The sequence below is a fragment of the Myodes glareolus genome, chromosome 2, assembly GCF_982192425.1.
Source record: "Myodes glareolus chromosome 2, mMyoGla1.1, whole genome shotgun sequence".
Taxonomy (NCBI): domain Eukaryota; kingdom Metazoa; phylum Chordata; class Mammalia; order Rodentia; family Cricetidae; genus Myodes; species Myodes glareolus.
Window position 1 is genome coordinate 111,523,048 of NC_142027.1, and position 16,669 is coordinate 111,539,716.

The following is a 16,669-nucleotide window of genomic DNA, read 5'->3' on the forward strand; positions in this document are numbered from 1 at the left end:
TTCTTACTTAGTGATGGATGGGGAGGGCCCAGCTCCTTGTGGGTGGGGCCATCCTTGGGCTGGTGGTCCTGGGTGCTATAAGAAAGCAGACTGAGCAAGCCCAGAAGACCAAGACAGTAAGCAGCACCCCTCCATGACCTCTGCATCAGCTCCTGCCTCCAGGATCCTACGGTTTGGGTTCCTGTCCTGACTGCCTTGATGATGACCAGGGATGTGGAATAAACCCTTTCCTCCCAGAGTTGCTCTCTGGCCACAGTGTTTCCTAGCAACAACAGAAACCCTGACTAGTTACTTTCTACCTTTTGAGTTAATTTTTTTTTAAAGATTTATTTATTTATGCATGCATGCAGTATCCTGCCTGTTTGCCAGAAGAGGGCACCAGATCTCATTACAGGTGGTTGTGAGCCACCACGTGGTTGCTGGGAATTGAACTCAGGACCTCTGGAAGAGCAGTCAGTGCTCTTAACCGCTGAGCCATCTCTCCAGCCCAAGTTTGTTAATTCTTAAACTGAGTTCATACCCTCTAACTTTTGTAGTTGTTCCCTTAGGACAGAAATATTCTTGAGGAGGGGAAGGGGGAGACTTACAAGACTCTGGGGCCCCTCCCCAGGTTCGAGAAGTGGTAGACTTTTGGGGAGTTACTGAGGAGGAGACCCTTTTAGGGAGCTTGAAGGTTGTGGGGGAACACCAGGGATACAGCTCTCCTGGGCAATCACCATGCTGGGCTGTGGTGTAGCTGCCTTAGACACAGGTGATCCCCTGACGCTCCCCTACAAACTCTTGGTTTCTTCAAGTTGGGCTTGGATGGAATCATTCTACTGTTCTCTATTTGGAGTGGTTAGGAGGAGGACGAAAAGCAAGTTCGTGTTAATACTGTTAATGTTCGATGTTAATACTGGATGCTAAAGCCAGGACTGATGGCCATACGGGGATGGGTCAGTGGGGACAGAACCAGGCCAGTACCATCCCGGCCCACTCAGACGCCTCCCTAAGGCTATTTTGGTTGTGATTGGCCTGCCCCAAATGAATGTATCCTAAAGAGACACTTTAGCTATCAGAGTATTAAAACATCGAGTCCGAAGAGATTGGAATTTTGTCAACAGCCTCATGTTGGGAGAAGAAAAGTCTGGTCCCCCAGTGTGAGGGCCAACAAGATGGCTTAGCAGGTAAAGGTACTTGCCACCAAACCTCACGGCCTGAGTTCAAACCCCAGGAACCACATGGTGGAAGGAGAGAAATGACTTCTTTGGGTTATCTTCTGGCCCTACATGTATTCTGTGGCACAAGTGCCCCCCATAAATGAATACGTATAATTAAAAAAATAAACTTGATTGTGAAATTCCTTTTAAAATCCTTTTTTTTTTTTTTTTGGTTTATCGAGACAGGATTTCTCTGTACCTTTGGAGCCTCTCCTGGAACTAGTTCTTGTAGACCAGGCTGGTCTCAAACTCACAGAGAGCCACATGCCTCCGCCTCCCAAGTGCTGGGATTAAAGGTGTGTGCCACCACCGCCCAGCTTCCTTTTAAAATCAAATGTCTAAAGTTTATTTATTTCTATATGTGTTGTGTGCGGGTCATAGAGGTCAGTTTTCTCCTTCCATCAAGTGTGCTCTGGGGATTGAACTCAGAACTTCGGGCTTGGTGGCAAGCTCCCTTGGCTCACAGAGCCATTTCCCCAGCCAATAGAGTGGCAAAGGCGGGCTTAGGGTTTGTGGTTCCCCTGTTCCTGTCTTTTTAGCATCTCCTGCCTGCTCACTGCACCGTGACTGGTTTAAATTCCTTTTCTGCTGTACAGCCAAGGATCCGGCGACCTGAATAGAGATCCCCCAGAAGATTAGGGAAACTCGTCCGGCTGCTGCCGGCGACGGTGTGGAGCCAGCCTCGGCACCTGCGGCACTGGACATGCAGGCCAGGTGCGGGTCCCCAGACTTTGTGGCTCCAGGCTGTGGATCTCTTTCAAGCCCTGTCAGGGTTTCTAGTGCTGTGATAAAACACCATGACCAAAAGCAGCTCAGGGAGGAACAAACCGGTTTAGTCTGTTTACAGCGTGTAGTCCATCATCCAAGAAAGTCAGGGCAGGAACTCAAGGCAGGAATCTGGAGGCTGGAGCTGATGAAGAGGCCATGGAAAAATGCTTATTTATTGGTTTGCTCTCCATACCTTGTTGGGCCTGCTTTCTTATAGCAGCACGCAGGGCGACCATCCCGGAGACGGCACCACGTACAACGAGCCCAGAGACGGCACCACGTACAACGAGCCCAGAGACGGCACCACGTACAAATGAGCTCAGAGACGGCACCACGTACAATGAGCCCAGGGACGGCACCACGTACAAATGAGCCCAGAGACGGCACCACGTACAAATGAGCCCAGAGACGGCGCCACGTACAATGAGCCCAGAGACGGCACCACGTACAATGAGCAGGGGCCTCTCACGTCAATCAAGAAAATGCCCCACGGCTTGCTCACAGGCCCATCTGGTGTGAGCATTTTCTCAACTGAGGCTCCCTCTTCCCAGGACTTTGACTTGTGTCAAGTTGATCTAAAACCGGCCAGTGTGAACCCTGAGTGAATTATTTGTCGAACAGTCTGGTTTGGAAATAAAGGATCAGTCTAGTATTAGCTGGGGAGATGACAAGGTTGAACTGCCATTATCAGGACTGGGAAGTCATTTGGACGTGGCTGTCCCAGAGAAGAGATGGGAGGAGCCAGTGAGGAGAGAAAGTCATGGCGCAGGGAGGTTGTGGCAGCGTGGGCATCGAGCCAGTCGCCTCCCTCCCTCTGTGTTGTCTTCTCTTGCCTGCTTCATGATTAGTTTCCCCTCGGCTGGGCCCCGCCCCCTTTCCTTTTCATTTCGTCCCCTCGGTGATCTCATGGTGCTCAGGCTTGATTTACTGTGTGGTCAAGGATCCTTCTGGCTTCATCCCTGAGTGTGTGCAGGGATTACAGGCCTGTGCTGCTACATCTGGTTCATCCAGGCTGAGGAGCAAACCCAGGCTTCTTGTGTGCTAGGCAATCACTCTACCAACTGAGACAGCTAAATTTCCAGTATAAATTCTAATCTGAACTACTCTTCCTCTCTCTCTCTCTCTCTCTCTCTCTCTCTCTCTCTCTCTCTCCCACCGTTCCTCCTTCCCTCCTTTCTTCCTCTCTCCCTCCTTCCTTTCTCTTTTGTACCGGGGACTAAACTCAGGACCTTGCACTTGCTAGCCCCCACGCCCTTTGGGGAGAAATGTGATGGGGAGGCCCAGTGAGATGCCTTAGCGGGTGAAGCCTTTGCCATGAAAGCCCGTCAGCATGAGTTTAATCCGTAGCCCCATATAAAGGTGGAAGAACGAAATCAACTCCACAAAGTCATCCTCTGAGCTCTGCGCACACTCTCCCGTACCTCAGAAACAAATCGTGGTGGTATGAGTGGGCCTGGTCCCCACAGGCTAACGTATTTGAATGTGTGGTCCCCAGTTAGTGGAGATGTTTGGGAAGGATTAAGAGATGTGGCCTTCTTGGCCACTTGGGATGGGCCTTGACATTTCCAGCACCCATGCCAGGCCCAGGATGGGTCTCTGCCTCCTGCCTGCAGATCAGGATGTGAGCTCTCAGTTACTGCTCCAGTGCCATGCCTGCCTGCCTCCCACCATGATGGTCATAGACTAATCCTCTGAAGCGTTAGCAAGCCCCCAGTGAAAAGTTTTCTGGTACAAGCTGCCTTGGTCCCAATGTCTCTTCACAGCAAAAGAACAGTAACTAAGACATATACCATAATAAATAAAAATTAAAGATTTTGATAGGGTTGGTATTACAGGCATGTACCGCCTCACTCAGCTAAATATATTTTAAAATATGGTTAGCATATACATTGCATATTCAGAACAATATATGTAGTATTCATAATGATTTGGAAAAAAAAACATACATGAATGCTGTCATGCTACAGCTTGCTCCCTGGAGCGTTTCTTTTCCACCTAACCGTTTTTGGATCTTTCCATGTCAACCCACATAGCTTTACTTTATTCTATTCAAGTTAGAGTCAACCTTCAAAGGAGTTTCATGTTTATTCTTCCGTCTCTCTGCTGGTGGGAAGAGCCTTCTGCAGTTCTGTGCTTGTTACTCATGAGTAGATGTTTCTGTAAAGGGATCATCTGCCAGTGGGCAGTACAAAGTAAGATGAGTACAAACTAGAGCACATGAATAGTCAGTTGTTCGACCCCTCACAGGGGATTCTAGGCAGGGGCTTTACCACTGAGCTACACCCCAGCTCCTCACTGGGGGATTCTAGGCAGGGGCTCTACCACTAAGCCGCACCCCAGCCCCTCACCGGGGGATTCTGGATAAGTATTGTACTGCTGAACCATTCATTCAGATCTTGGTCAGTTTCCAGTTTTAGTTCCTCATGTATTTCGTGGGCAGCTTTGCACAATCGTTTCCTGTATAGATTTCTGAGATCCTGCTTCAGGGTCTGGCTCTGCATGAATTGCTATTTGTCCCATAAAGTCATCGGTGCATAGCGTACAACTCTTGTTTTTTTGCTAAGAAAGGGAAGATGGTATCTCACTGTGACTTTGATTCACATTCCTCCCCGATTACTAATGAGATGTGAGCATCTTTCCACAAACCTGACTGTTCTTTTGGTTTCTTTTGTTAATTGGTTTTCCTCGTGCTCTATCAGTTCCTTTGCTTCTTTGCTTTAACAAAATGTTTTTAAGCTTCTCTCTCTCTCTCTCTCTCTCTCTCTCTCTCTCTCCCTCTCTCTCTCTCTCTCTCCCTTGGTCCCTCTCTCCCTTTTTTTTTCTCCCTCACTCCATTTCTTTTTTTCGTTCTTTCCTTCCTTCCTTCCTTCCTTCCTTCCTTCCTTCCTTCCTTTCCTTTCCTTTTCAGACAGTCTCTCTCTCTCTCTCTCTCTCTCTCTCTCTCAAAATTGTTTTTTGAGACAGGGTTTCTCTGTGTAGTCCTGACTGTCCTGGAACTAACACATTGTGTAGACCAGGCTGTCTTTAAAATAATTGGAGATCCACCTGTCGCTGCCTCCCCAGGGTTGGGCTTGAAGGCGTGCACCACCACGCCCAGCTCTATTACTTTGTTTTCTAATCCTTTCTTTCATTGTTTCCTCAAGTCTACAGAAAAGACCGCTTTGTCATCATGCACATTCGTATGGGAACTTTTATTTTTTTTTCCTGCTGAAAATAGCTTTATCCAAGTCACGTAAATTAAAAAAAAAATCATGTTAAAAAACTTAAAATAGGAGGGTGCGAGGCAGAAGAATCAGAAGTTAGCCTCAGATACCCAGAGAAGTGGAGGCCAATGTGGGTGCATCATTTGTCTAACACGTGCGAGGCCCTGGTTTCAACCCTCAGTTCTGCACAAATAAAAAGGGGATTAAATTAATTAGGAGAGACTGGACGGTCAGTGGTGATGCACACCTTCTTTAATCCCAGCACTAGGAGGCAGAGGCAGGCAAGGCCAGTGTGGTCTACAGAGTGAGTTCCAGGACAGCCAGAGCTAAAAGAGAAACCCTGTCTTTAAAAGAAAAAAGAAAAAAGAAAGAAAAAAGAAAAAAGAAAAAAAGAAAGAAAGAAAGAAAGAAAAAAGAAAAGATGATAGGTTAAGACTGTGACGTGAGTCTCCTTATCTCTGGGTGTTCCTGGTTTCTCTTCTTGCAACCCAGACATTGACGGGAAATGCGCAAAAAGCGCTCTCAGAAGCCCCAAGGAAGCTGTTACTAGGAAACTGGTCTTGAAGGTGCTAGGGCAAAATTCAGAAGCTTTCTCATGCCTGCCGCCTGCCGAGCGCCCTGCTCGCCCGGGATGTCTTTCGCCCCCGCGCGGCAGCATTGCGGTTCTGCATCCGCGCGGAGCGCTTCTAGGGCTTGCTCTGGGGATGTGATCATGCTTCTCCAGCAGGGATTCAGAATGGCGACCCCTGGTGTGGTACAAGGCAGCATTCACTGGTTCCTGCATGCTCCTGGCTGTTCACCCTCTGCGTGGGGGAAACTCCAAGACTTCACAGTCCACAGTGCAAAGCCCTGAGTGCACTCAGTTGATGGGGAGAGAGAAGGGACAGGGAGGGAGGCCTGGGACTGAGGACAGAGGGTTCTCAGTTGAGGAAACTAAATAGGGGCTCCTCCTGCTGCGTATCTGCTACCCTCAGGCCCAACCTGGAAGGTAAGGCTGTACAGCTTCCATCTCCTCCTCCCTTTTCCGTTTCCTTCTTCCCTCCCTCCCGTCTCCCCCGCCCCCCCCAAGTGCCTGACAGATAAACTAGACTGGTTCTGAAATGTACTTAGCTGTTTCCCTGGGTGTCCCCAGCCACAGATTGCCCAAAGCCAAAATTTGCTATGAATATACCTGCTGTGATCGGTTATACCTGGGCTACAGGGTGAGTGTGTCTCAAACAAAAGCCAAATCAAAATAAAAAGGCTAGGTGCGGCAGCTCACGCCCATCATTCTGATTTTTGGGAAGTGGAGGCAGGAGAATCAGGAATTCAAGGTCATATTTGACTACATAGCTGGTTTGAGGCCAGTCTGTGCTGCCTGAGACCTTCTCTGACAACAGCAACATAAATAGATAGATAGATAGATAAAAAAGATGATAGGTAGATAGGTAGGTAGGTAGATAGATAGATAGATAGACAGACAGACAGATGGATAGAGAACTGACCCTAGCCATCAGCCATCTATCTGGTCCGTAATCACAATGTAGCCAGATTTGAGCTGAGGTCTGGAGGAGCTGGAAAGGGATCTAGGGAAAGGGACAGTGGCTCATGTAGCAACTGGGTCCCCATGGTAACTAGACCCCCACCCGTGGCATCTGTGAGGTCACCCTGCCTCCCTGGCTGGAGGAATGGATGGAGGCCAGACATGGAGGCCGCTCTCCGGGTCAGATCCGGCCTCCTTAGAATTCTGGTGCAGGTTGGGAGGCTCTGTGCGATGGTAAGCGTGGTGGGGAGAGGGGACCCTGAAGAGATTCAGAGGTTCCTAGCCACCAGGGAATAACCAATGAACTCTCAGAAGCCCTATCCCCGAACTACTGTGGCATAACTGTTTATCAGCAATCTTCCTTCCCCCTCTTCTTTTTTCTATCTTCCCCCGCCTTCTTTTTATATATACTGAGATACTGAGACAAGGTCTCATTATGTAGCTGTAGCTCTGGCTGCCCTGGCGCTTGCTATGTAGAGCAGGCTAGCCCTGAACTCCCAGAAATTGACCTGCCTCTGCCTCCCCCAGTGCTAAGACTAAAGATATGCTCCAATACACCCGGTCCTCCTTTCTTTTCTTTAAAAATATTATATTTGATGTGTGTGTGTGTCTGTGTGTGTTGGGAGTCAGTTCTCCCCTTCCACCATGCGGGTCCTGGGATTCGAACTCAGGTTGCCAGGCTTGGCGGCAGGTGCCTTTACCTGCTCAGCCATCTCACTGCCCCACTACTTTCCCTTTCCCCTCCCTGCCTCCTCCCTCTCTTCTTTTCCTTTCCTATTTCTTTCTGGTGTGGATGGATGCGGGTATAGTGTATGTTCACGTGTGTGGGTATGATGTATGTACACATGTGTGAGCATGATGTATGTACATGTGTGTAATGTACATGCCTGTGTATGTAATAGAAGCCGTAAGAAGGCCCTGGATGCACCCCCTTGATCATTCTACTTTATTCCTTTGGTCCTCTGAACTGAGTTGATGGGTTTTTGTTTATTTTCTCTTGTCTGGCAGCTTAATAAGCCCCAGAGATCCTTCTGTCTTCAACGTTTTGGGTGCTGGGGTTGTGGGGATGCACTGGACCGTGTCCACACTGGCTTATGACTGTGGGTGCTGGGACCCGAACTCAGCTCTACTCTTCAGGCCTGGGCAGCAAGCACTCCTAACTGCTGAGCCATCTCTCCAGTCCTCACTTCTCATCTTCATCCTCTCTCCGACCCTCACTGTCTCACTATGTGGTCCAGGCTGGCCTCAAACTCACTGTATAACCCAGGCTGACCTCAGAGTCACTGTATAACCCAGGCTGGCCTCAGAGTCACTGTATAACCCAGGCTGGCCTCAGAGTCACTGTATAACCCAGGCTGGCCTCAGAGTCACTGTATAACCCAGGCTGGTCTTGAACTCCTGACCCTGTGCTCTGATGCCTGGGTTCTTATCTTGGGCCTTCAGAGCCTGTAGTCCCTGGACTCTGACGCTCCTGTGGGTCAGGGGGTCCAGGCTGCTGATCACTTCTGTCACCTGTGGGCTGGAGGCTGGAGGCTCTACCAGGGAGGCTTACTCCTCAGGAAGACATTCTCAGTTACAGCCTCATCCCCTTGAATCCCACTCCTTGGTGAAAAGAAGACACTCTTGGCCAGCCTGCCCCTCAGATGAGAGACCTGGAAATCTTAAGTCACTGGTCCTATACCCCTCACAGGAGGCCTGTCATTAAACTGTAACCCCGCCATGTCTCGACATCGCTCTGTCCCTAATGACACTGTTAATTCCAGAGGCCCTCCTGACGCCAAGGGCAACAATGGGCAACCCCAGGTCCGTGGGGGAAGTCGGCCGGCCTGTGCTCAAATCTTATAGGGTGAAGGGGGATGTCGCGTCTACTTCTCTATTTGTTTTTATGAATTACTATTATTTTTATTTTTTTTTTTATTTTTTTTTTTATTTTATTATTATTTTTTTTTAGACAGGGTTTCTTTCTGTAGCCCTGGCTGCCCTGGAACTCACTCTGTTGACGAGGCTGGCCTCGAACTCACAGAGATCCACCTGTCTCGGCCTCCCGAGTGCTGGGATTAAAGGCGTGCGGCACTATCACCCAGTTTGTTAGCATTTATTATTATTGTGTATGATGTGTGTGATTGTTGTAGCACCCGTGTGGAAGTCAGAGGAAGATTTTTGGGGAGTTGGTTCTCTCCTTCTTGCTTTACATGGGTTCCGGGGTCATATGGAGGTCACCAGGCTTGTGGGGCATGGCCATTAACCACTGAGCCATCTCTGTTTGTTTCTTTGGTTTCACGTAGACTAGGTTAACTTTGAACTTCCTATATAGCCAGAGTACTTCGAATTTGTGATCCTTCTGCCTCTACCTCCCAACTGTTGAAACTTTTGGCATACGCCACCTTTCTTGGTTTTAGCTACATCTGAGCTACATCCCCACGCTTGGAAGTCACACTTTATAAAGATTATAGGCTGGGCGGTGGTGGTTCACACCTCTAACCCCAGCTTGCAGGAGGATCTTTGTGAGTTTAAGGCCAGCCCAGTCTACATAGTGATCTCTAGGACAGTCAGGGCTACACAGAGAGACTCTGTTGCAGAAGGAACCAAAATCAAATAAAAAAAAAGGGAGACTACTCCTGTATATTCGCAAGTAAACTGAGACTTGGCCCATATTAGCTGGGAGGCCCCTGTGTCTAAAGCACAGGTTGGGTCACACCCCAGGTGGGTGGCGCTGTTGGGCGGTTAACACTGGCGTCTCCATCTTCCTGCAGCTGGTCCAGAACCGCACGCACCTGTATGACTTCCTGCTCCTGAAGATGGCCGCCTTTCAGCAGTGGGTGTTGGGACTGGCCCAGGAGGCCCGGGGCTCTGGCGGCGACCAGCCTCGCCTGCTTCCAGGAGTCATCATAACCTGTCCCCTGACCTTGGCCTTTCAAGCTGGCCTGGCATTGCTTTGGGTCCCCCTATGGTTGCTGCTCTGGGGACCCAGGTTGGCATACAACATCGGGCTGTGCTGCACTCGTACCGTGAGACTGGCCCTGTGGCGTTTAGGTGTCTGGGAACCTCTGGGCCTGTCTGCCACCACCTTCAGGGACCTGGTTATCTCCTGTCTGCATGGCCTGATGCTGGTGGCCTTGCTGATGCTGCTGTTGACCTGGAGGCTGGTGCAGAAAGCCCATCGCTTTAGTCTGGGCTGGTTGCCCAGCCAGGTAGGTTGACAGGTGGTGATAGGCTGGGGACTCTGGGCATGACCAAGGCTGCTCAGTACCAGGCATGGGCAGGTCCTAGGGGCCACTCAGCATGCTTTTTATTTTTTTTAAAGATGTATGTATTATGTATACAGTGCTCTGCCTGTATGTATGCCTGCAGGCCAGAAGAGGGCAGATCTCATTATAGATGGTTATGAGTCACCTTGTGGGTGCTGGGAATTGAACTTAGGACCTCTGGAAGAGCAGATAATGCTCTTAACCTCTGAGCCACCTCTCCAGTCCCATGCTCTTTTTCTTTTTAACTTATTCTTATTTTTAAATGAGTGTGTGATTGTGTGTGTGTGTGTGTGTGTGTGTGTGTGTGTGTGTGTGTGTGTGCGTGTGCGCACATGTGCACAGGTGTCCCCAGAAACCAGAAGAGGGCATCAGATTCCCTGGAGCTGGAGTTACAGGCAGTTGTGAGCTACCTGACGTGGGTAATGGAGACTGTATTGAAGTCCCCTGCAAGAGTAGCATGTGTTCTTACCCACTAACCTACTTCTCCAGCCCCATAGAATGTTGAAAAAAAAACCACCAACCCCCAAAGCCTGTATTATTTGTGTGTGCACACCTATGCATGTGGACATGCTTGTGCCAGTGGGCATCAGGGAAAATCAGGATTTGTTTCTCTTCTATCTTGTGTGTTCTGGGGCTCAAACTTAGCTTGCCGAGCCATCCCTTCAGCCCTTACCAATGCTCTTGCTTGCCTGGACCATCCTGCAGAATTCTGTGTTGCTGGAAGCCCTGGCCCTGCTGAAACGCTTCTACCTGTGGGTGGAGCACATGACCACACTCACTTCCTGGAACCTGGCCTATCTTGTCACTTGGACCACCTGTCTTGCTTCTCACCTGCTTCAGGCTGCCTTTGAACACACAGCCCAACTGGCCCAGGCTCAGGAAGCCAAATCCCAGGAGACCTCAGAGCCCCCCTCGCCTCAGTTCTTAATTCCAGAGTCCTCCACCACTGAGGCTGGGCCCTTCCCATCCCAGCCTGGAACCCCCGGAGAATAAATGTGTCCCCCACCTGCCTTTTGGACTCACTGTCCTTCTACTTAACTGTGTCATATGTGTGCATGTATGGATCTGTGTGTACCTGTGCTTACGGGTACACATGGATGAAATCCCAGGCCAAGGCACCTCTGGAATGGAAATTACATTCCCCGAGTGCCTTTCAGGTATCACATCTCAACCTCCCCAGACACTTCACATGTCGTTTGGTTTGTCTCCTAGCAACCCCAGCATCTGGCTTGTCTATCATTTTCCATACAGGAAAATTGAGCCTCAGGGATATGTCCGAGCAGGCTTAGGTCTCTAGGTGGTGTTGCTTCCCAGGTCTCTAACTCTAACTCAGTTCTCCAGGGATTTAAAGGGAACTAGGCAGTTAGAGACTCTGGCCTCTGGGGGGTGCCAGGGCCCCACAGTTTAGAGATGTAGAAAAATTCTTTGGAGTATCCCTCTCAAGAAAGTCTGGAAGTAGCTCATTCATTCTCTCACACAAAGGTATCACTCTACCCACTCGTCATTCATCCACACAGCTGCCAATCCATCCATAGGACCCCCCCCCTTTTCCCTCTCTCCCTCCCTCCATCTACATCATCCCTCCCCCTGCTCAAAATTCCCCCATCTATCCACCCCTCCAACCATCTCAAATCTACCTACTTATCCCCAAATGTATCTCCCCACTCTTCCCGCCCGTTCATTCATACATCCACTAGTCTGTTCTTTCCACTGTCAATCTTCCCCAGCCCAGGCAAGAGAAGACTTAGTTTCCACGGCCTCTCACAGGTCCTTCAGACACGTCTGAGTTCAAGCTCTGGCCCTGGCCTTAGGTGAGTGATTCTTATGAAAAAAGAGCAAGGGCTGTTTTTCTGAGAGTCAACCATCACCTCCCACCCTTTCTCCTAGTTCGAGACCTGGCACCCATGTGTGTGTGGGGAGGTTCAGAGAACTTTGTTCCTCCCCACCCCATCCCATTCCGCATTGTCAGGGTAGCTAATGCCTCCCTTATGACTGCAAATGGTCTAGGCTAGATGTGTCTTCCCGGTCCTTCCCCCAGATACAGGAAGCAGCTTACTGGCCTTCAAGAGACAGTTGAGGGGGCCCCTTTCTTTTAAGGTAGAACAGTTACTGGGGTTTGTGGGATGGGCTACAAGCTCCCGAGTAAAGGGCAGCCTCTTCTAGATCCTAGAGCACCCACAACTTTTGGGGAAACCTGGGTTTCTAGCCCCTCCCCCAGGAAAGTTTCTGAGCTGCCTGAGGCCAAGGTAGGCTTCAGGGCACCTGGGACAGAACGGAGTGGAAAAACTAGTAGAGAGAGGTTCAGAGCCCAAAGAGGGACAAGAAGAGAGGTGGCAAAAGTCTGAGCAGAGGTGCAATGCTAAGCAGGGTGGGGCTGGGGGCTGGGATGGCATCAGCCCTGGCATTGAACTGTGAGAGTGTATATGTGATCCTGGCATCATGTTTCTCCTTTCAGCAGCTCTCTCTCTCTCTCTCTCTCTCTCTCTCTCTCTCTCTCTCTCTGTCTCTCTGTCTCTCTTCTCTCTCTCTCTCTGTCTCTCTCCTCTCTCTCTCTGTGTCTCTCTTTTCTCTCTCTCTCTCTGTCTCTCTCCTCTCTCTTTCTGTCTCTCTTCTCTCTCTCTGTCTCTCTTTCTCTCTCTCTCTCTGTCTCTCTTCTCTCTCTCTGTCTCTCTCCTCTCTCTCTCTGTGTCTCTCTTTTCTCTCTCTCTCTGTCTCTCTCCTCTCTCTTTCTGTCTCTCTTCTCTCTCTCTCTCTCTCTCTCTCTCTCTCTCTCTCTCTCTCTGTGAAGAGTTGATAAGTTCATTATGTGTGCACACACACACACAGGCAAGTACTTGTGGTGCCCAGAGGTTGTCCCCTCTGTCACTCCCTACCTCTCTCACTACGTCTGAAGATTGCTGCTGTTGCTAGGACTGACTGTGACCGTGGGTCCCTGGAACCCACCTGTCTCTACCTTCCCAGGCCTAGGATTGCAGTCTGTACCACACACTGAGCCTTTTGGGGGGGGGGGCTGGAGGTTTAAGCCAGGTTTCATAAATACAAAGCACATACTTTACTGAGCCATCTCTACAGCCCTTATTTTATTTTATAGTTTATTTTTGGACACGGGCTCTGGCTACATAACTAAGTCTGGTCTCAAATTCACTCAGTTCTCCTGCCTCTGCTTCTTGAGAGCTAGGATTACAGGCATGCACCACCATGTTTGCTAACTTTTATGTTTATTTACATTCTCTTTTGTGAGACAGGGTCTTATTATGTAGCCCAGGCTGACTTCAACCTCACAAACCTCTTGCCTCAGCCTCCCAAGTATTTGTTTTGTGTTGTTTATTCTTATTCCTCTTGGAGATGAAATCCAAGGCCATTTCCAGGGTAGGCTGGTGTTTTACCACTGAGTCATGCCCCCAGCCCCTCACTGGGGGATTCTAGGCAGGTGCTCTACCACTGAGCCACACCCCAGCCCCTCACTGGGTGTTTCTAGGTAGGTGCTCTACCACTGAGCCACACCCCAGCCCCTCACTGGGTGATTCTAGGTAGGTGCTCTTCCACTGAGCCACACTCCAGCCCCTCACTGGGGGATTCTAGGCAGGGGCTCTACCACTGAACCACAACCCAGCCCCTCACTGGAGGATTCTAGGCAGGTGCTCTCCCACTGGGCCACACCCCAGCCCCTCACTGGGGGATTCTAGGCAGGGGCTCTACCACTGAGCTACACCTTGAATCCTATGACTCTATTCTTGCCTTCCCAATTGGTCTTAGATGAGGCTCTGTCCTGTCTGGGACTTGGTTTTCTTGTGTCTACAACATGATGAGGAAGAGCCTACTGGACCTCCCTGCCTCCAGTGCCCCAGCAGACAGTTAGCCTAAAGCATTTAGCAGCAAACTGGTTAGGCCTCTTGTAAACACAGCCCTGGCCACTGGACCTTTACACAAGCCGCAGGAAATCTGACCCCTGGGATCCCTGGCCCCAGGATATTGCTGTATTTGCTTTAGCGTCTTGGAGATAAATTCCTCAGTCTTTTAAAGACCCTGGTGGTCTGGGGCCAGGATTCTGGAGAAAGGATTAGAATAGCCTTCCTGCTGTTGCCCTCTCTCTCTCTCTCTCTCTCTCTCTCTCTCTCTCTCTCACACACACACACACACACACACACAGTTATATTATTGTCCAGGATGGATAACCAACCTTCTTCCTAGGACCAGCTGTGTCTATGTGCAAGAGATTCTCATGGATGTACTGGTTGACTGTTGGCATTCCCTCAGAGAATGAGGGTGGGGAGGCTCATGGAACCCACTCACCTGATACTCCACCCCCCATTTGTACGCAGTTCTGCCCTAATCACACAAGACTTGGGAGGGCTAGCGTACACAGGCTGGGGGAAGACGGGGGAGAGGGGCACCATCTTTACAGCCACAGAGGCGTCATGAGCCATGGAGGCTGCAGACCTTCCAGACTGTAGCTGCTTTGAGGTCACACATTCTCCTGCCCATAACTCTTCACGCAAGCTCCCTAATACACTTGTCAGTTCTCTGAGGTGAACTTTGGTGGAACGGAACTTGCTGTTAGGAAGAAGGAGTAGATGTTCATATTTCCCCCGAGGGAAGGAATTTTAGCAGCATGTGTCCCTATGTGAGTGGTGGCTTGTGGACCATGGTGCATGTGGAGAGGTCAGAGGACAATCTCAGGAGTTGGTCTTTGCCTTGCAATAAGATGGGAGGTGGGGCCGGGCGGTGGTGTTGCACGCCTTTAATCCCAATACTTGGGAGGCAGAAGCAGGTGGATCTCTGTAAGTTTGAGGCTAGCCTGGTCTACAAGAGCTAGTTCCAGGACAGGCTCCAAAGCTACAGAGAAACCCTGTCTCGAAAAAAAAAATGGTGGGGCGTGGCTTTAATCCCAACACTTGGGAGGCAGAGGCAGGTGGATCTTTGTGAGTTTGAGGCCAGCCTGGTCTACAGAGTGAGTTCCAGGGCAACCAGTGCTACATAGTGAGACCCTGTCTTGAAAAACAAAACAAAACAAACAAAAACCAACCAAAATAAGATAGTCTCATGCTCCCCACTTTATATACCAGAGCAGCTGGTCAAGAGAGTCTCATGTCTCCTGCTTCCTACCTCACCCCAGGAGCACTGGGGATGGCTGGTACTGTATCTGGTTTTATGTGGGCTCTGGAGATTTGAACTCAGGACCTTAGGCTTTTGTGACAAGCGTATCCACAGAGCCATCGCCCCAGCCCTTCAGATGCCTCATAACAATGCACAAAGCAGATGTCCTGGAGTAAGAACATCTTGGGTTGGAGTCTTAACTCTAGACAACTTCAGCTAAATAAAGTGGCTGGACAAATCAAACCTGCATGCCTCAGTTTCCCTACTTGTGACTAGCTACAGCATGCCAGCCCTCACAGGGCTATTGTTTAGTCTATACGTGCGTCGTGATGCTCCCAGCTGACCCCGTGGCCTTGGCTATCTCCTCTAGATCCACTGACTTCCTAGGAGCCACAGTCTATTGATAGAGATTCCTAGGCCCTATGGCCGAGGGTCACCAGTTCTTTCTCAGGCCTGAAGTGATGGAAGAAAGCAAGTGGGGAGTAGCAGGGAAGGAGGGGAGGTCACAGGCATTGGGGGAGCAGGCAGGAGGGCTGGCCGGCAATTCCACGCAATCTGTCTGCTATGCAGCCTCGGCCCGGCCTGTATTTATTTATGCTTCGCGTATATTTATACCAACCCCTTTCTCATTATTACGACAGGAAACGGCTAGAATTGTTACATACCTGGCGGCCTAGGGGTCTCACTCAGCCAAGACACACAGGGCCCTTGGCTGTCCCGCCGTGATTGCCAGAGGGCCCCCATCTCCAGTCTCTGGCCCTTCACTGACCCTCCTGCCAGCCGCGGCTTCTCAACCTTCTCTTCTCTCTGGGGCCTGGGTTAGGGAACTGATGTTTAAGTTTCTCCCTGTGTCCCTGGTCCTCACCCCATCTGACTCCAAAGAACGCAATGACTTCAGAAGTTATATAGGGGCTGCCTGGCAATGAGCATCTCAGACATAACAATAGAGAATGGGAGGGGGGGTTAAATGATCAAGGCCCCCCCCCCCCCGTTTAGGGATTGAATCCTGATTATCCTGGTATGAGTGTGGAGCTGGGCACTCCAGAGGTCAGTTTCCCACCAAGCCTACCCGAGCCGGGGTAACTTTCCACCTGAAACTGTCCCCCACCCTCATGACCGTGAGAGCGCTCTCCACATCTTTCCCCCCTGCTTTAGGCTTGTTAGGAGTTGGGGGGATCAGTGGTGGATTACCTTCCCCCTCTGGGGCCCTCATACTCCACACAGAACCGTCTGTCTCTCCCCAGCCCCAGCTCTGGGCTAGGCCCCAGGTGGGGCTTGCCAGAGTCGGGGCGCGCCCCCCCTCCCCAGAGCTCTGGCCTGTCACAACCTATTAGGGCTTCGCTCCTCAGCCTGGAGGCTCCCTGGTCAGACTCCCCACCCAGGTCACATGATGCCGGCCCTGGTGTCCCCAGCAGGTCACAAAGAGCCCACTGTATACCGTAAAGACCCTTTGATAGCTTTCTTCCTCAGTAGGACTTAGGGGCTGTTGTCCGTCCACAGGTCTCTACTGCCTTGTGGTTGGATAGACTTGACCTTCGACCTCTGCCTCCAATGGGCCACCATGCCTTCCTGCCTGGAATTCAGGAGAGGCTGGGTTTCCTTCTTGGCTCGTGACCTTTGCTTTTTTGATTT

The 16,669-nt window shown here is 50.4% G+C and overlaps 1 protein-coding gene and 1 long non-coding RNA gene across 2 annotated transcripts in view; one reads left to right on the forward strand and one right to left on the reverse strand.

Annotated features, from left to right (window-relative positions):
- LOC146895459 (uncharacterized) overlaps positions 1–15,832 on the reverse strand; it is a 38,306-nt gene extending 22,474 nt beyond the window's left edge. Inside the window, exon 1 of the long non-coding RNA XR_014999221.2 lies at positions 15,703–15,832. This is a non-coding gene — a long non-coding RNA (uncharacterized LOC146895459). The remainder of the gene's footprint in view (positions 1–15,702) is intronic.
- Tmem270 (transmembrane protein 270) lies at positions 6,819–10,950 on the forward strand. The gene is made up of 3 exons (XM_048433808.3): positions 6,819–6,926; positions 9,446–9,883; positions 10,646–10,950. Exons 1-3 carry the CDS (start codon positions 6,855–6,857, stop codon positions 10,931–10,933), a joined length of 798 nt encoding a protein of 265 aa, XP_048289765.3. The 5' UTR covers positions 6,819–6,854; the 3' UTR covers positions 10,934–10,950.
- Positions 15,833–16,669: the final 837 nt, after the last annotated feature.

Coding starts and splice junctions, on each gene's coding strand:
- Tmem270 (XM_048433808.3), top strand. CDS start 6,855: ATGGAGGCCGCTCTCCGGGTCAGATCCGGCCTCCTTAGAATTCTGGTG. Junction 6,927..9,445: donor TTGGGAGGCTCTGTGCGATG/GTAAGCGTGGTG, acceptor ATCTTCCTGCAG/CTGGTCCAGAACCGCACGCA. Junction 9,884..10,645: donor TGGGCTGGTTGCCCAGCCAG/GTAGGTTGACAG, acceptor ACCATCCTGCAG/AATTCTGTGTTGCTGGAAGC.